The 20,961-nt window shown below is 36.2% G+C and overlaps 1 protein-coding gene across 1 annotated transcript; it reads left to right on the plus strand.

The window, feature by feature from the left end:
• The first annotated feature begins 5,870 nt into the window (after positions 1 to 5,870).
• On the plus strand, positions 5,871 to 15,533 carry LOC110134639 (natural killer cells antigen CD94-like). The gene is made up of 6 exons (XM_070464008.1): positions 5,871 to 6,112; positions 7,524 to 7,616; positions 7,966 to 8,016; positions 10,646 to 10,797; positions 12,849 to 12,952; positions 13,052 to 15,533. The coding sequence occupies exons 1-6, from the start codon at positions 6,106 to 6,108 to the stop codon at positions 13,170 to 13,172; spliced, it is 528 nt and encodes a 175-aa protein (XP_070320109.1). The 5' UTR covers positions 5,871 to 6,105; the 3' UTR covers positions 13,173 to 15,533.
• Positions 15,534 to 20,961: the final 5,428 nt, after the last annotated feature.

Genomic DNA, 20,961 nt, shown 5'->3' on the forward strand with positions numbered 1-20,961 from the left:
AGGCAATGGCACCTCACTCCAGTACTCTTGCCTGGAAAATCCCATGGACAGAGGAGCCTGGTGGGCTGCAGTCCATGGGGTTGCTAAGAGTTGGACATGACTGAGCGACTTCACTTTCACTTTTCACTTTCATGCAATGGAGAAGGAAATGGGAACCCACTCCAGTGTTCTTGCCTGGAGAATCCCAGGGATGGGGGAGCCTGGTGGGCCGCCGTCTATGGGGTCGCACAGAGTCGGACACGACTGAAGCGACTTAGCAGCAGTAGCAGTCTTGGTAGGGCTTCCCTGGTGGTGCAGTGGTGAAGAAGCCACCGGTCAATGCAGAAGATGCAGGAGACATGGGATCAACCCCTGGGTTGAAAAGATCACCTGGAGGAGGAAATGGCAACCCACTCCAGTATTCTTCCTGGAAAATTCCATGGGCAGAGGACTATGGTGGGATACAGTCTATGGAGTCTCAAAGAACTGAACATAACTGAGTACCACCAGTATCCCTGGTACTTTTAACTTCATGCAAAAAGGGACATTTGCTTGTGTAATGTGTCTGGTTAATATCTATGACTGTATTTGTAACTGTCAGGTAAAATTGCAAATGTAAAATGATACCATACTTGTAAAAACAACTATGCAGTATCCAAAACCAATAATACAAAGATAGTGGGTAACATGTCAGAGGTCAAATTAAAATAATATGTTGAATAAAATCTGAAAATCGTGTTCTCACCAATAGCAAATATTTCTCACTTGATTGAAGCCCCAAGGTGATCATCTTTACTTCTTAGAGAAAGCCAGAGTAAGACCTGTTAAAGAACAACCCCAATTAATTCTTAGAAAACTTTCTTCAGTGGAACTGAATGACCAATAAGAGGTCAGCTACTCAACTTTAAATGATGTCAGGATCTTTAACTGTAAGACAAAATTATTCAGAGGTGGGAGAAGTTTAAATGATTTCCTATTGCTAGGTATACTTGTGTTATCTTCACCTTAAAGAAGGTATTGCATAGAGAATTTCTAGTGTATTAATAAATTTTTGCATCAGTAAACTTGTGAAATACCAAAATACTTCCCTAGGATTAAATATAATCATCTACTTAAGGTATATAAAACATACATACTCAACACTACAGTAAGTATGTGTGCTCAGTAAATGTTAGCATTCTCCCTGACTAAACCAGTTCATTAAAATGAAAATTGATAAACAAGGTTTCAGTTATTTATCTTGCCTTTAATAATATCACTTCAGAGTAATAAAATAATTGGTGATAATTATTTTATAGAATATGAAAACAAATTATGTGATGGTGCTTACATGAATTTACATATGTGATAAAATTGTATAAAACTATATACACATATGGGGCTTTGCAGGTGGCTCAGTGGTAAAGAATCTGCTTACTGGAGATGCAGGAAATGTATGTTTGATCCCTGGTTGGGAAAATCCTCTGGAGAAGGAAATGGTAACCCACTCCAGTATTCTTGCCAGAAAAATCCTGTGGACAGAGGAGCCTGGTGGGCTACAATCCATAGGGTTACAAAGAGTTGGACATGACTTAGTGACTGAGCACACACATACATTTGTATATATATGGATATATATATACACACACACATATGCATGTGAAATCTGAATAAGAGCTATCGATTCAACTAATGTTAGTATCTTGGTTTTGATGTTGTGCTCTAGTTATGTAAGTTATTACAAGGGAAATCCTGGTACTGTGTATTTTTCCTGTCAATTTATGTTAATTTCAAAATAAAAAGTGGAAAGAAAAAAGAGAGTTAACAGAAGTCAGTATGCTTATTTCCTTGGTGTTAACACTAACTATCTCCACTTTCCTGTCCTCCTGATACCTCAGCTACACTACTATTAATAACTCTTTCACTAAAGCAAATTCTGCTATATTCTTAACAAGAGGTTCCTTCCACATCAGAAGCAGTAAATTCAGAGATAGTGGATATGCTCAATATTTACAGATCAAAGTTCAGGGAACTCATTGTGCCTCTATTATAAACATTCTTTCTTGCTGAATTTAGACTTGAAGATTTCTAACACAGCCCTCCTAAATACGTACTTTAGTTGATTACAATAGGTACACAAAAAGATCATTCTCATCCTTTCACTGTGCTTCAAAATAAACTTGTAAATGTAGATCAGTGGAAGATTCATTCAGAAAGAATAAACTTGAGAAAATAGCAAAACAAAGCAAAGACAAACATGAAACATTATTGATAGTTATCACTACTTTCCTAAAGTTCATTCTAGAAGTTCAGCACTTTAAAGTTTCCTATAGATCATCATTGCTAGCCATTTTGTGTTGGGTAGAGTTGACTCCACCTCAGTATCCAAGTGGATTCTGTATCACAACTGGGCCTCCATGGATTTCAGTCAATCCATACATCTTATCTGTGGGTCACAGTAGTAATGTGCATCTAACTTGTGAGCATGAATGCTTAGTAACTTCAGCTGTGTCTGACTCTTTGCAACCTTATGGGCTGTAGCCCACCAGGCTCCTCTGTCCATGGGGATTCTCTAGGCAAGCATACTGGAGTGGGTTGCCATGTCCTCCTCCAGGGGATCTTCCCAACCCAGGAATCAAAGCCAGGTCTCCCACATGCAGGCAGATTCTTTACCATCTGAGCCACCAGGGGAGTCTGAGAATCCTGGAGTTGGTAGCCTATCCCTTCTACAGAGAATCTTCCCGACCCAGGAATCAAACTGGGGTCTCCTGCATTGCAGGCAGATTCTTTACCAGCATAGCTACCAGAGAAGCCCAAGCATCTAGTTTAGTTAGTGTCAATAAGATGGGGAGGAATTCTTGGATCACTCTCACAAGGACATGACCAAAATAAACTAGACACCAAAAATTTTATATTATTCTGGTTATACACATTTTAAAAACAAGAAAAACTAAACTGCAGTGTTAGAGGTCAAGGTGGTGGAGATATTTGGAAGGAGAAAGGGGGTAGAAATTAGAAAGTTAAATGAGCAAAAACCTTGAACATCCTGGAAATGTTCTATTTCTTGACTGATGTGGTAGTTACAAGGGTGTTACCTCTAATAAGTAATAAACTTTATGATTTTATTACTTTTCAGTATGAATATCATCTTTTATTTAAAAAAAGATAAGAATAGACAATATGTTGAAATCTTTTCTGTCTTATTTAGGTTTTGATATGAGGCAGCTCTATTAACTATTTCTCACTTTATAGTAACCACACTTCCACATTTCCAAGTCTATTTATCCTAAAAGACTATACTCAAATTTTAATCTTATTATGATTTCTTTCTTCATTTCAATTTTGTTAATTCCTCCTCTGTGAAATATTTGTGTTCCAGCGTGGATTGGGAAGATTCAGGTGTTATCTCATCTGCAGATCATCAGAATTCCCATGTATTTCAGTTAGAAAGTAGATATGAATCAATATTTTCTCAAGGCAGGTATTGCATCACTTTCTTTGATAGACATTGAAATATTCTACACAATTAAGTTGAACACTTAATCTGATTGTTAGACATTGAATGGAATTTTAAGTAAATTATCTGGTTATTGCTTATAATCTAAAATACTCATTATAGGGACTTCCCTGGTGGTCAAGTGAGTAAGACTCCAAGTTCCAATTCAGGGTGCCTGGGTTCAATACTTGATCAGGGAATTAGATCACATATGCATCAATGAAGATGGAAGACCCCACATACTACAATCCCACAAACTACAACTAAAATCAGTTGCAGCCAAATTAATAGATAAATATTTAAATAAATAAAATGCTCATCATAAAACTGAAATAAGGTGACTTAAAAAACTATACAAATAACATAAAAGCTAAGTTTTCAGAAAAAGTATATAAAACTCTTAGGACAACATTATAAAGCAATTGTCCTGCAAATAAAAATTAAAGAAAAAAGCTCTTAGGAAAATTTGCAATGAATAAAACTAGATCACTATGAAACATTAAAATAAAGACACCCATATATCTGTGAAAATGAAATGATCATAATCATGACTAAAATGTATGTATTTAATATTTTTACCTGGTGATACATCAAAAACAGATTAGGTTCATGTTTTGCACTTTAGGTGATTAAAGATAAAAGAGGCAATCATACAGATAAAAAGGCAATCATAATTCTAATGTCTATACAGTCCATGGAATTCTCTAGGCCAGAATACTGGAGTGGGTAGCCTTTCCCTTCTCCAGGGGATCTTCCCAACCCAGGGATCGAACCCAGGTCTCCCACATTGCAGGCAGATTCTTTACCAGTTGAGCCACAAGGGAAGCCCATATCTAGCTTTAATATAGGGTAAAATTTCAATCTCGTCCATTGCTGATTCAACAACTTAAGCTGAATTGTAACAATTTTAACTCTTTTCTATTGTCCATTTTAAAATGATATAATTTTCCCATCTCTGAAATAACATATAGAATTATCTTAGAGTCAATAATTTTAAGAGAAAAGATCTTTCTATGGGTACATTCAAAACCTGTACTGACTCTACACTATTGGACTTAGTGCTTTCTCCACAAAGTTTCATTGAATTCAGACATCTTGAGATGAAACTGCTAGTAATTTGAGAAGGAAGTGTTGCCTTAAGCATTTATGTTCTGACAGCTCCTATGATGAATGCAGTTTGATGGTAATTTATACTCTGTAAATGAATAGGCAAAAAAAACAGAAAGAGGAGTCATGTGATTATTCTCTTACCATAATAGAAAATTGTTTCAGAGCATGAGGTTGAATGTTGACTCCGACATCACATATTCAAAATGCAAGGTGCCCAAAGTTGCATTAACAAAAGTAAATATATGAATTTTAGTGTCATGGGGCTGCAGGGACTGGGATTCATTTTATGTAATATTGTAATATTATAATGCTTAAAAATAAACAACATAAATAACAAAAGAACTTGAGAATTTATTTTGTATGTGGATGAACGGTCGATTACATTTCCAGACGCTTAACCGTAGATCAAGGTCTCTGTTATTGGCTCTTAATCTGCCTATCTGCCCCCATCTGAAATTCCTACCATTAAGGTTATGCTTCTGAGGACAAAAATATGTGATTTGAATTATCAGTTTCTTATCTGAATTAGATACACAATAAATGATTATAATAATTAATATATTAGTAAAAATAAAGAGTCCAGTATTAAAAGAAACTTTCAATGCTAGTATCAATGAAGCACTAAGTGTGTAGGTTTAGACCAGCTGAAGCAGTCGTAGGGTATATTTGTGTGTGTATGTGTGTGTGTGTGTGTATGTGTTATAGGGCAATCATGGGAAGTCTTCTGATTCTACCTTTTATATCTTTGCCTTCCATACCTGGGTTAAAGTGGCAGAGATCAGAAGCACAGAATGAGAGATGAAAAAGTCCAACCACTCTGTACTAAAAATAATAAATGAAAATCAACACAACTTATAGACCCAGAGAGATAGGGTTGATTTGAAATACAGGTCATGCGTGCTCTAGAGAAAAACTACCAGGGTTTCAAACGTAAGTAAACTTGGTTTAGTACTTTAGCTTTACTGTACCTTACTTTTCTCATTGGTAAAACAAACATATTTGTTTATCTTTATTATTGAGTCATATCCAGGGATAAAAATAAGCTAATATATCCCTCGTGACTTAATCTATATTTGACACAAAGCAAATAATAAATATTTCTCCTTATTAAAAAAGGAAAATTCAGTGTCAATTTTTTTACACTAAGTAAATTTACCTTTGGTTTGCCCATATATTCCATTTTCCAAGTAATTTTTTTAGATGACTTTGATGTTCAAACATTAGAAAAAGTTTTTTCCTCTCACTTTATTTTGTGATAGTCAAAGGGTCTACATTATGCAAGTTCCGTGAGAATTTCCTGTATTGTGGTTCCTGAAGCATTTTAGAAGACAATGATTTTACTGTCTCTTTTCATACTACACATCCATGTCTCATCGGCAGAAGAACTGAACACACTTTGATACACAGTTTTTCTTATTTTAAAGGATTTCTTCACAACTTTCCGGTTCCTTAACCTCCAGCTTAGCTTCTAGATCTAATCTCATTTCTTTGAACCAGCATCCATCGTCTCTTACCTTCACTGATATTGGACAACATCTCACATGGCAGGTATGTGCATCCCAAGTCATAACATGAAAAAAATGAAAATAGCTGGGAAAGATATCTCATGAGCATGGCTGATTTCAGGGAATGCTTTAATAAGAAGGATGCAGTTTTAGGCTTCCTATGTTTCAGCACTTTTTACTTCAATTTCACTTTTCTGATTCTTCATTCTGTAACTTAGCAATGACTTTGTGAAGCTTTGTCAACAGATTTAAAGAGTCGATTCTGACAAGGATAGCTCTAAATTCTGATTGGGATCTGAATTTATGAGGAAAAAATGTAAACAATATAATTCTAGCTTGGGCATAAATAGAAAATGTTAAATGTTAACAACTCGATGCTTGAAAGTGCTTTTTTAAATTCACCATTTGTGTTATGACATCCCCGAATCATCCAGATTAACATTTTGACATATTGCACTGTTATTCATGACACCACACTTTGGGGTGCACTCATGTTAATGCAGAATCTCCTGATGCTAGATTATTTTAGGGAAAAGGTCTGTAAGTAAGCAATTTTTGGCATGAGAAAATGTAGTATATGTGAAAAATGGTTTCCGTAAAAATGAATGTTTATGTCATAAGTTAATGTACTGTGGAAATAAAGCCAAGCTCTCAAGGTACTACCTGTAGGTTGATCGTGGAGCCTCTCACCACAGCAGGTCCAGAGTACTCCCATGTCTTCTCTTTCTGGTACAGCCTCTACAAAGCTATCAGCAGCTTGACATTTCTTAGAGCAGTGAATATGTTGAGATTAGCAGAAGGGCATGCTCCCAAGGGAAGCCTGGCATGCTGCAATCCATGGGGTCTCAAAGAGTCCAGACACAACCGAGCGACTGAACTGAACTGAACACACCCAAGTATTGAAATAGTTTCATGATAATGATAGAATATGTTAAATGAAAGGTTCTCGGTCTAGAAAAGCTTTCATTCGAATTCTGACTTGGATACTTCATAGCTTTGAACCTTGAGAAAAACAGCCTTGTTAATGGACAGTAAGTTTTCTCATCTACCTAATGGGAGTCACACATTCTATCTTATGATTTTGTTGCTGTTGTTTTTGTGAAAATAAATTCATTATATCAGCCCATTAAACAGAACTTGGGGCCTGTTGACCTCTTTTTACTACAGATCTCTAAGCTTCTTTGCCAAATTAAAAAATTAAAGGTAAATACTGAGATAGACAGGATGAAGAGGAAAATGTATGGATAATCTCACTGAAGAATAAAGTACATTATATAAAAATGTTGGTAACAAGTGGAGTTCTGAATGGAATATCTTCGTTTTCCAGCATTTTTCTGGCAAAATGATTGGGTTATCAAGCCAAAGAACTTTTTGGATCCTTTCACTGGTTTCTGTTTTTAAGAATTCCCATGTTTTTTTCTTTAAATCATTACCCTATCTTTCTTTCTTTACAGGTTTTCAGACCACTCCATGGAGGTTGATTTCTGGAGTTTTAGGAGTAATATGCCTTTTGTTGATGGCAGCTTTGGGAGTTTTGTTGAAAAATTGTAAGTTTTTATAGTCAAGGCTTTATAAAAAAAAATCAAAATTGTGATGAAGCTATCTTACAAGAAAAGTTTCATTTTGCTAACATGTAAAAGATCCTGATGCTGGAAAAGATTGAAGGCAAAAGGAGAAGGGGGTGGCAGAGGATGAGAGGGTTAGATAGCATCACTGACTCAATGTACATGAATTTGAGCAAACTCCAGGAGATAGTGGAGGACAGAGGAGCCTGGTATGCTGTAGTCCATGGGGTCAAAAAGAGTCAGACACGGACTTAGTGACTGAACAGCAACAATATTTTGTTATTTCGTAAGTGTTTAGCTGACAAAGTAAATTTCTTATCATTTCTTACAGCACTTACTAAACAAAGTGTTCAGCTTGGACCCTCCACAGAACTCGGTGAAGGTTGGTTTCACACTTTGGAAAATTTTTGTGTTGGTAGAGAAGGAAATTAACAGTTTCTTGGTTTTCTCACACAGAAGTTTAATGGAATATTACAGTCATACCAATTGATGTGGCAATTGTAGGATAGTTCATTTCATTGTTCATTTAAGAATGTATTAAACACTTGTATTAAATGTATTAATAAGAAATGTATTAAATACATTATATACTATTTATATAATTAAATAATAATAAAATTATTATATTGAAATGATATATTTTCCAATGTGAGTGATCATGTAAAAATAAACACAAAAATTACAGTAAGTATTATAATTAACAAAAATAAATTGCAAAGAAAAATGGCAAAAAATAAGTTGCAGTAAATAGTCTAGCTAATTCTAATTACCTGCTTATGTTTGTTGATAACATTTACTTTTATATCTGTTTACCTTTACCTCTGCTTCTTCCATAATTTAGAAAGTAATATGGAGATTAATGCAATTCTAAACTTTACTTAACCAGTGAAAGTCAGCTCAAAGTCCTAGATTTTTTTTTTTTTAAAATAGAAGATCTTTTATTTGCTTTTCAACCCACTGTACTCTGGTTTCTCACCCTATCACCCAACAAAAGTCCAAGTTTTTAAATGTATTTTTATACTCAGATGCTCTCCAAGTTGTCTTCTGTGTTCATATATCTCTTCACGTGTATCATTTTCTCCCCTGAGCAGTTTTCCAACTTTATTGAGATGCAATTGATAAAAGACATTGCATAAATTTAATGTGAGGTGTTTCTGCAATGGCTCAGTGGTAAAGAATCCCCCCTACAATGCTGGAGACATGGGTTCGATCCCTGGGTTGGGAAGATGTCTTGGAGAAGGAAATGGCAGCCCATTCCAGTATTCTTGCCTGGGAAATCCATGGACAGAGGAACCTGGTGGGCTACAGTCCATGAGGTCACAAAGGAGTCAGACACAACTTAGCAACAAGTTTTGTGTACCATGTGCCAATTTGGTACACTTATTATTGCAATATTATTATCCCAAAGCACTCACTAACATCACCATTATGTCACACAACTATCATTCTATTCATGGTGAGAACATTCAAGAACAACTCCTGTGGCAACTCACAAGTAAGTAATATGGTATTGTTAACCTTAGTTACAATGGTGCACAGTAGATACCCAGAACTCATTCATTTTCTAACTGGAGAAGTGTATACCTTTTTTTTTTTTTTTTTGGTATCGACCACAAAATGTGGCTTGTGGGATCACAGTTTCTTGACCAGGGATTGAACCAGAGTCCGGGCAGTGAAAGTTTGGAATCTTAACCACTGGATTACCAAGGAATTCCCATGAACGCTTCAACAAACCCATTTACCCCACATCCCATCCCCTGGTAATCACCGTTCTATTCTAAAATTTCAGCACCATTCATTTGACAAAGATTTGACTGTTGCTGAGGACTTTATCACTAGTAAACTGAATGGTCTAATTTCAAGCTAATTATTCTTTTATTTTCATTTTGAAGATAAAATATCCAGAATTCTTTTTTTTTTTTTTTTTTGATCTTCTGACTGCACCACGTGGCATATGGCATCATAGTTTCCCAACCAGCGATCAGAAACTTTGCACTGAAAGGCCAAAGTCTTAAAGACTATTCCACCAGGGAAGTCTTCAGAATTCTTTTGTGACTCAGGAAATATGCTAAAATGATTTCCTTCTTTACATATCTCTTTCATGTAATTTACTTTTCTTTCTTTCTTTTTTTACCAAAAATTTGCTTTCATTTTGCTGTGATTTATGTAAATATTGTCTTTGATCAAAAGCAATACTCACCCAGAGGCATAAGAGCAGTCACAGTTTTAGCATAGATGTAAAAGACAAATGGACAAAGAAAAGGACAAAACAGAATGCCAGCATAGTCTACTTTTAACTACACAGCAGAGATCAACTTTGGGTAGCTTTCTCAAAAAGGTTCTTACCACTGTCCCCCATCCTACCATCTGCCACACTGTATTTGAAGATACTTAATTTTTTTGTATACTTACCCAAATTATCACTAAATATAGTTCATAAATGATTGAAATTTATATAATTCTACCCCTATCTCTAGAATATAATCTCCATGAGGAAAAAGGGTCATGTCTGAGTCGTTCAAATTAATATTCCCTGAACTGTGGTGCATGCAGTAAATTCCCAAAGGATGTTTGTAGAAAAGATTCATAAATAACAAATGATTTTTTTTGGCTGCTGATTTATTTATTTTTAAATTTTCATTTATTTATATTTTTTGGCTACATCATGAGTGGCATGTGGGAACCTTCTTTTTTTTAAAATTTATTTATTTATTTTAATTTGAAGCTAATTACTTTACAATATTGTAGTGCTTTTTTGCCATACATTCACATGAATCAGTCATAGGTGTACATGTGTCCCCCATCCTGGAAAACCCTCCCACCTCCCTCCCCATCCCATCCCTCAGGGTACCAGCCCTAAGGGTCTTTTCTCATGCATCAAAACTGGACTGGTGATCTATTTCACGTACGGTAATGTACATGAATAACAAATGATTTTTGAAAAATAAATAACACTGAACAAAAAATTGAACCTCCAACATCATCTAGTCATGTTTTATTTTTTCTCTTAGAATCTGGCTGCTATTCTTGCCAAGAAAAGTGGATTGGCTACCAATGCAACTGTTATTTCATTTCTGATGAATTAAAAACATGGAAAGACAGTAGGAATTTTTGTGTTTCTCATAATTCCAGTCTACTTCAGATACAAACCAGAAATGAACTGGCAAGTATTTAATTCTGATTTTCTACATTTTCTTTGACTTAAGAAAATATATTATCTATGTAAGTTGAATACTTTGATTCAAGTCTTTAATCAGATAATAAGTAGATGATTATATTTGAACTAATATCCTATACTTTGAAACCGTCACAAAATCAACCCAAAATTTCTCAAAGACTTACATTATAGGAGTGTTGACAGATAAAATACAGATAAAGTTTTAGAAAGAATTCAAAGTAGAAATAAAAATAACATATTTTAGCTAAAAATAACTTATTTTTAGCTCTTTAATTAAATTTCTAATTTATTTTGTAATTATATGGCTTTTGTTATCACTCTTGGGTGTAATGTGAAAGTATATGTAGAATATTATAAAACAATTAGCTCTTTGGTAAAAGTTCTCTAGCTCCCTGTAGAACTTGTGCTAACACTTATCCCTCAATGTGCTGTTGATTTGGGATCAGATTTGACTGATGGTCCCCTATGAAGGAAGTGCTCCATGAAAACTCATGAAAACTCATTATGACATTTTTCATTCCTTCAAGAAGTGAGACTTTGTGGTATTTTTTCCTCAGAAATGGATTTGATGAATGAGAACCAAGAGGCAAGTGACTGACTACACCTCCTAAATTAGAAGTTAAAAATGATTTTAGTTTGTATTAGCTTGGTGCAAAAGTAATTGTGGTTTTGCCTTGTTGAAAATTGCTGTTTGATATTGGAATACATTCTTAAATAAATGTGATTATGTTATATACCATTTTAATGCATTTCTCACTTTATTTTTTTTTTTGCTAATGACATTACTTGCTGTTTATTTTATATTTATTTTAGACTATAGAAATGATGTTAGACAAAAAGCAAATTCAAGCAATTTTCTTATTCAAGTTCAAAATGGGTCATAAAGCAGTGGAGACAACTTGCAACATCAACAATGCATTTGGCCCAGGAACTGCTAACAAATGTACAGTGCAGTGGTGGTTCAAGAAGTTTTGCAAAGGAGACAAGAGCCTTGAAGATGAGGAGTGCAGTGGCCAGCCATCAGAAGTTGACAATGACCAATTGAGAGGATCATCAAAGCTGATCCTCTTACAACTACACAAGAAGTTGCCCAAGAACTCAGCATTAACCATTCTGTGATCATCTGGCATTTGAAGCAAATTAGAAATGTGTAAAAGCTCTAAAAGTGGGTGCCTCATGAACTGACAGCAAATAAAAAAATCATTATTTTGAAGTGCCATCTTCTCTTATTCTATTCAACAGCAGACCATTTCTCAAGTGGATTGTGATATGTGACGAAAAGTGGATTTTATACAACTGGCAATGGCCAGCTCAGTGGTTGGACCAAGAAGAAGCTCCAAAGCACTTCCCAAAGCCAAACTTGCACCAAAAAAAGGTCATGGTCACTGTTTGGTGGTCTGCTGCCTGGTCTGATCCACTACAGCTTTCTGAATCCATTACAATCTGAGTGAAACCACTACATCTGAGAAGTCTGCTCAGCAAATTGATAAGATGCACCAAAACTGCAATGCCTGCAACTGGCATAGTCCAACAAATAGGACCCAATTCTTCTCCATGAAAATGCCTGACTGCAGGTTGAAAAACAAACACTTCAAAAGTTGAACAAATCGGGCTACAAAGTTTTACCTCATCTGCCATAGTCACCTGATTTCTTGCCAATCGACTATCACTTCTTCAAGCATCTGACAAGTTTTTGCAGGGAAAATGCTTCCACAACCAGCAGGAGGCAGAAAATGCTTTCCAAGAGTTCATCAAATCCCAAAGCATGGATTTTTATGCTACAGGAATAAACAAACTTATTTCTCATTGGCAAAAATGTGTTGATTGTAATGGTTCCTATTTTGATTAATAAAGATGTGTTTGAGCCTAGTTATAATGATTTAACATTTATAGTCTGAAACCACAATTACTTTTTTGTACCAACCTGATAGAATCGAAAAACTGAATCTGATACTGGACACTGACCTTCTTAAAAGTACATGTTTCCTAGAGCAGGTTTGAAATAGGTTAATGTGTTGGTCTCTGTTTCCAAGCAGGATTTTATGAAGTTCAGTTCCAATTCTTACTGGATTGGACTTTCTTACAGTGAAGAACATCATGCCTGGTTGTGGGAGGACAATTCTACTCTCTCCCAAGATCTGTAAGTTTCTGGCATCAAAACTTTTTTGTTCTTTTTGAGTTTATCCTTGGATTTGACCATTCTTTTTCGCATATACTAATCATTTCTTCTTCATTACAGAGTTCCTTTATTTCACATTGTAAATCCAAAGAACTGCATAATATACAGCCCAAGAAGAGGTGCTCTGGATGAAGACTGTGAAAGTACATATAGTTACATCTGTAAGCAACAGTTTATTTAGGTGCTTCTTGGGACAAAAGTATTATGCAATGAAGATTTAGACTTACTTAGAATGGCAACATATTATTACTATCTACTTCTGGGATCTGTAAAGTGTTTCAAATTGTGTCTTATCAATCAAATAATTTTCATATATTTGAAAACACATGCTTACATTTTTTATCAATACATGATTGATATATAAATTATATTGGTTTTAGGTATACAACATAGCAATAACTACACAGTAAGTCTAATTAACATTTATCATTGTTATAATTACAATTTTTTTTAGTTACAATTTTTAAATTTTGCAGTGTGTTTTAAAATTGATGAAACTTGTGTACCTACACTGAAATTATAGAGTCAAGATAAATAATTTCATGAATATTTAATGTATATGGTCAACTGTGAATTTCATAACTTATACATCTATTCTTAGAAATTCTCTCTGCTGAAATTTAAATAAAACCTAATTCCTACCAAATAATATACATCAAAATCATATCAATCTTTTGTATGGCCTACTAGGTTGAAAATTCCCATCCTGATCTTTTTTTTCTGGAAGCAAAAATAGCTTTAATGCTCTTTTTAAATTCTTTCTGGATATTTATGCACTTATATCTTCTAATTTAGACCTGCAGTTGCCATATAATAGTTTCTTCATGTGCATCCCAGGGTTCAGAGGGTTTCACATTTGTGTGTCTTCTCTGATGTTACAAAATTCCGCATAAGAATTGCAAATCTCTGCCCAAGTATGTAGTCTCACAGGTTACTTTCATATTTTGGAAAAGGAAAGGTAATCTAAGCCCTGATCACATAAATATGCGGTCTCATTTTGCTCCATAGATCTTTCTTGCCTTATGCTTATCTATCTGTAAAAAAAAAAAAAAAAAAAAAAATCATCCTTACATGTGCTTTGAAGATTTTAATCTCTCATCAATCCCAAACATCTTTTCCTAAAAGTTATGTAATAAATACTGAACAATTACACTTTTGAGGGCTAGAGGGAGCAGTTCGTTTTATTGAGTGGTTTTCGAATAGGTCAAAGAAGGATTGCGAACATGGTGAGTTCTGATGCCTAGGACCTGAATGGGATTTTCCTAACCTCAGAGATATCAAAACCCAAGTCTCCCCCTTTTTTATAACTGTTGCATACAATTGACCCAGTTTCAAACCCTGGGTTGGGAAAACCCCTTGGGTTGGGAATGGCTACATGCTCTAGTATTCTTGCCTGGAGAATTCCATGGACAGAGGAGCCTGGCGGACTACAGCCATGGGGTCACAAAGAGTCAGACAGGACTGAGCAACTAACACTTTCACTTTTATACATCTTAAGAAATTTGTTTTGACATCTCTATTTGCTTTGTGATTTTGTACTTTAATTAAATGGTAATAATTAAGAACCCAAAGTTGATTTTAAAAATACTGAGTCAAGATGAGGAAGGAGCCTCTTATGTTTTATTTCTCAAAATATAATAGTACTACAAGTTGAACTCTTCACATTTTTGTATGAAGGTTGACTTAGGAAAAATGCACTTGTTATATTATGAAAAATACCAGATAAACTATAGCATCTTCCAAATGCTTCACATGGACTAAGCAAACATGCATTGCACTTTATAGATACTTGAAATGTTTTGCCTTTGCTGCCTATGTGATTTTCATAACAATAACATAGTTTTAATTGAATATAAAATGAACATTATAAACAAAGTTACACACACACACACACACACCATCTTTTTTATCACTTCCAGAATGTAGGGAAAAGGAAATTTTAAAAAATCAAAACTATTGTATTTGTAACAAACATCTTATTTAACTTCTTTATTAGAAAAAATTCAAATCTCATCTGACTAAATATGGAACCTCTTTTATTTTAATAAATTTTGCTCATTTCTTTATCTCTAGAAGACTAAATGTATCTATGTTTATTTTATACCTTTAATAAATATTCATTCAATTGTGTCAAACTCTTTGTGACCCCACGACTGTAGCCCCCCATCCAGGCTACTCTCTGTCCATGGGGTTTCCTAGGCAAGAATACTGGGGTGGTAGCCATTTCTTTCTCAGGGGATCTTCCTGACCCAGGGATCAAACCTGGGTCCTCCTGCATTGCAGGAAGATTCTTTACCATCTGAGCCATCAGGGAAGCTTCAATAAATACTACACAAAAACATTTGAAACCATTTATATTGTTAAAATGTATGTGTTTCTATTCAAAATACAAAGATTAAGAAAATTATTTTGAAGTTTCCTAATTTTATTGTGTTTTGTTAAACTTAATTTGAGTCTCCTGCTTTGAAGCCTTGGTTCATGTAATTGCCTCCCAATTTTTCTCGAAATAAAAATAATTTATGTTCTGGTCTCTTAAAATCCAGCACTTTTTGTTTTTCTTGGGTGTTTTGTTCATCCTTCTCAATAAAGGAGTCATTCACATCTCTTTTTTCCCCTGATCATTCCATAAACTCTTTCCCTAAGTATCAAATATCATATACTATAAAACTCACTTTTATGATGTTACACATATATCTTTGGAAACCTGCATTGATATTCTTCAGTTCAGTTCAGTCAGTGTCTGACTCCTTGCGACCCCATGAACTGCAGCAGGCCAGCCTCCCTGTCCATCATCAACTCCCAGAGTCCACCCAAACTCATGTCCATTGAGTCGGTGATGGCTTCCAACCATCTCATCCTCTGTCATCTCCTTCTCCTCCTGCCCTCAATCTTTCCCAGCATCAGGGTCTTTTCAAATGAGTCAGTTTCTTCTCATCAGGTGGCCAAAGTATTGGAGTTTCAGCTTCAAAATCAGTCCTTCCAATGAACACCCAGGACTGATCTCCTTTAGGATGGACTGGTTGGATCTCCTTGCAGTCCAAGGGACTCTCAAGAGTCTTCTCCAATACCACAGTTCAAAAGCATCAATTCTTCAGCGCTCAGCTTTCTTTATAGTCCAACTCTCACATCCATACATGACCACTGGAAAAACCATAGCCTTGACCAGACAGACCTTTGTTGGCAAAGTAATGTCTCTGCTTTTTAATATGCTATCTAGGTTGGTCATAACTTTCCTTCCAAGGAGCAAGCGTCTTTTAATTTCATGGCTGCAGTCACCATATGCAGTGATTTTGGAGCCCCCAAAAATAAAGTCAGCCACTGTTTCCATTGTTTCCCCATCTGTTTGCCATGAAGTGATGGGACCAGATGCCATGATCTTAGTTTTCTGAATGTTGAGCTTTAGGCCAACTTTTTCACTCTCTTTCAACTTTCATCAAGAGGCTCTTTAGTTCTTCTTCACTTTCTGCCATAAGGTGGTGTCATCTGCATATCTGAGGTTATTGATATTTCTCCAGCAATCTTGATTCCAGCTTGTGCTTCCTCCAGCCCAGCATTTCTCATGATGTACTCTGCATATAAGTTAAATAAGTAGGGTGACAATATACAACCTTGATGTACTCCTTTTCCTATTTGGAACCAGTCTGTTGTTCCATGTCCAGTTCTAACTGTTGCTTCCTGACCTGCATACAGGTTTCTCAAGAGGTAGGTCAGGTGGTCTGGTATTCCCATCTCTTTCAGAATTTTCCACAGTTTATTGTGATCCACATGGTCAAAGGCTTTGGCATAGTCAAGAAAGCAGAAATAGATGTTTTTCTGGAACTCTCTTGCTTTTTTGATGATCCAATGGATGTTGGCAATTTGATCTCTAGTTCCTCTGCCTTTTCTAAAACCAGCTTGAACATCTGGAAGTTCACAGTTCATGTATTGCTGAAGCCTGGCTTAGAGAACTTTGGGCATTACTTTACTAGTGTGTGAGATGAGTGCAATTGTGTGGTAGACTGAGCATTCTTTGGCATTGCCTTTCTTTGGGATTGGAATGAAAACTGACCTTTTCCAGTCCTGTGGCCACTGCTGAGTTTCTCAAATTTGCTGACATATTGGGTGCAGCACTTTCACAGCATCATCTTTTAGGATTTGAAATAGCTCAACTGGAATTCCATTACCTCCACTAGCTTTGTTTGTAGTGATGCTTCCTAAGGCCCACTTGACTTCACATTCTAGGATGTCTGGCTCTAGGTGAGTGATCACACCATCGTGATTATCTGGGTCATGAAGATTTTTTTGTACAGTTTTTCTGTGTATTCCCACCATCTCTTCTTAATATCTTCTGCTTCTGTTAGGCCCATACCATTTCTGTCCTTTATTGAGCCCATCTTTTTTTTTTTTTTTTTCATTTATTAGTTGGAAGGTAATTGCTTCACAGTATTGTAGTGACTTTGCCATACATTGACATGAATCAGCCATGGATTTACATGTGTCCCCCATCCTGAACCCTCCTCCCACCTCCCTCCCCATCCCATCCCTCTGGGTCATCCCAGTGCACCAGCCCCGAGCACTTGTCTCATGCATCCAACCTGGACTGGCAATCTGTTTCACACTTGATAATATACATGTTTCGATGCTGTTCTCTCAGATCATCCCACACTCGCCTTCTCCCATAGAGTCCAAAAGTCTGTTCTATACATCTATGTCTCTTTTTCTGTCTTGCATATAGCCCATCTTTGCATGAAATATTCCCTTGGTATCTCTCATTTTCTTGAAGAAATCTCTAGTATTTCCCATTCTATTGATATTCTTAGGTTGTATCTAATTGTATATTTTAAGCATTAATAACACAATTGAGAGTATATGATTTAATTTTACCATTTCACCATACAGCATGCCAGTGTAAAGAAACCTTTCCATTTATTTCTTGTTAGACAATGTGACTATCACACCACAGCCATTTTTACTCTTGAATAAAGTGAGAATTTGAAGAAAGAAACTGAAGTCATACTATGATAGATGCAGGCTTCCCAGGTGGCTCATATGGTAAAGAATCTGCCTGCAGTGAAGGAGACCTTGGTTCAATCCCCGGGTTGGGAAGATCCCGTGGAGGAGGGCATGACAACGCACTCCAGTATTCTTGCCTGGAGAATCCCCGTGGAAGGAAGAGCCTGGCTGACTACAGTCCATGGGGTCACAAAGAGTCATACATGACTGAGCAACTAAGCACCCATGTAGATATATATTAAAAAGTGCCATCTTTCAAAACATTTGAAACCTAAAGTTATGAATCATTTCTTGGAGACTTAAATATTTTATTTTTGTGTATTATTTTGCAGAAGAAAGCATGGACGTGTTTTAAATTCCATAGTACAGAAGATCTTATTAGGAAAGTCAGTAATTCTTTTTTTTTATTTTTTATTTTTATTAGTTGGAGGCTAATTACTCTACATCATTACAGTAGTTTTTGTCATACATTGAAATGAACTAGCCATGGACCTACATGCATTCCCCATCCCAGTCCCCCCTCCCACCTCCCTCTCCACCTGATCCCTCTGGGTCTTCCCAGCACACCAGGCCCGAGCACTTGTCTCATGTACCCAACCTGAGCTGGTCATCTGTCTCACCCTAGACAATATACATGTTTCAATGCTGTTCTTTTGAAACATCCCACCCTCGCCTTCTCCCAGAGTCCACAAGTCTGTTCTATAGATCTGAGTCTCTTTTTCTGTTTTGCATATAGGGTTATCGTTATCATCTTTCTAAAGTCCATATATATGTGTTAGTATACTGTAATGGTCTTTATCTTTCTGGCTTACTTCGCTCTGTATAATGGGCTCCAGTTTCATCCATCTCATTAGAACTGATTCAAATGAATTCTTTTTAATGGCTGAGTAATATTCCATGGTGTATATGTACCACAGCTTCCTCATCCATTCGTCTGCTGATGGGCATCTGGGTTGCTTCCATGTCCTGGCTATTATAAACAGTGCTGCGATGAACATTGGGGTGCACGTGTCTCTTTCAGATCTGGTTTCCTTGGTGTGTATGCCCAGAAGTGGGATTGCTGGGTCATATGGCAGTTCTATTTCCAGCTTTTTAAGAAATCTCCACACTGTTTTCCATAGTGGCTGTACTAATTTGCATTCCCACCAACAGTGTAAGAGGGTTCCCTTTTCTCCACACCCTCTCCAGCATTTATTGCTTGTAGACTTTTGGATAGCAGCCATCCTGACTGGCCTGTAATGGTACCTCATTGTGGTTTTGATTTGCATTTCTCTGATAATGAGTGATGTTGAGCATCTTTTCATGTGTTTGTTAGCCATCTGTATGTCTTCCTTGGAGAAATGTCTGTTGAGTTCTTTGGCCCATTTTTTGATTGGGTCATTTATTTTTCTGGAGTTGAGCTGGAGGAGTTGCTTGTATATTTTTGAGATTAAATCCTTTGTCTGTTGCTTCGTTTGCTATTATTTTCTCCCAATCTGAGGGCTGTCTTTTCACCTTGCTTATAGTTTCCTTTGTTGTGCAAAAGCTTTTAAGTTTCATTAGGTCCCATTTGTTTATTTTTGCTTTTATTTCTGAAATTCTGGGATGTGGGTCATAGAGGATCCTGCTGTGATTTATGTCGGAGAGTGTTTTGCCTATGTTCTCCTCTAGAAGTTTGATAGTTTCTGGTCTTACATTTAGATCTTTGATCCATTTTGAGTTTATTTTTGTGTATGGTGTTAGAAAGTGTTCTAGTTTCATTCTTTTACAGGTGGTTGACCAGTTTTCCCAGCACCACTTGTTAAAGAGGTTATCTTTTTTCCATTGTATATCCTTGCCTCCTTTGTCGAAGATAAGGTGACCATAGGTTCGTGGATTTATCTCTGGGCAAGTCAGTAATTCTTTTCTCTATTTGTCATTACTCTGGTCCTGCCCCAAGGGCAAACTAATTATTATTCTGTTTTTTTTCTACTTTTATTAGCTTTCTGTATAAAAGTAGGGAGAAGTATTTTTTACATTTCTAGCCCAGGATGAATCTTGGAATCTAGCAAAATCAAGGTTTGAAATATTTTTCTTATTGACCATTAGGAGAGTTCCATTCTGTTTTATTATTGTTGTTTTTGTTGAGGGTTATGAGGCTTATTGGGTGTTACAAGAAATAAGGGTGTTAAATAGGATGGATCCTATCTCTTTCAAAGGCAAATTATCTCCAGATAACAATAAGATGAATAGTTAGAATATGGCTTAGGGGAGGAAATGCACAATACCCTCCCATACAGAGAATGAGTCATCTTCAGGAGTTTCCCCATTTTCAACAAGGATTCAAGAAATTGATGAAAAGTGCTGACTCAAGTGGCAAATGAGAATCACGACCATTGCATCCTCTCTACTCACAGCACACTCTTTCCCACAAGTTGTACTCAGTCTTGCCCCTCCGACCTCTCTTTATCTTTCTCCAATCCCCACTGCATCATTAGCTTGTTCTCCTTTTCCTCTGGTCAGGAGAGAGTGGAGTCATGGGATTATTCTCTTATTAAAAGAAAAAGTAACTTTAGACCATGAGGTTGAATGACCGATTGTGACATCACTTTGTTAAAATGCAAGGTGCCCAGAATTGCAAAAGTAAATATACAATTTTTTTTTGGTCACTGGAGGCACAGGGGCTGGGAGCCATATTATGTGTTTGACTGTTTCCAACTGCGGCTTTTCTGAACTCCATACCACCTTTTTCCTGGCTCAGAGGCTCAACTAGCACCTGCTAGTGGGAAGGTGGCTCTTCTCTTTCCTACAGTTTGTTAATGTCTGGTAGTTCTGGTACTATTCTGCTTCTGTTGTTAAGTCTGCCTTCAGATCTGACCAAGATAATTCATATTTCATAGAAGTGCGCTGAAGGCAAAGTCTCAAGGTGTGAAATCTGAGACAAGAAAAGAAGAAAAGCAGGATAATAATCCATCTCTACCTAGTTTACCCAGAAAGCTCAAAGAATGTTGCTATGTTCA

Source organism: Odocoileus virginianus, unplaced genomic scaffold (assembly GCF_023699985.2).
Source record: "Odocoileus virginianus isolate 20LAN1187 ecotype Illinois unplaced genomic scaffold, Ovbor_1.2 Unplaced_Contig_11, whole genome shotgun sequence".
Taxonomy (NCBI): Eukaryota; Metazoa; Chordata; class Mammalia; order Artiodactyla; family Cervidae; genus Odocoileus; species Odocoileus virginianus.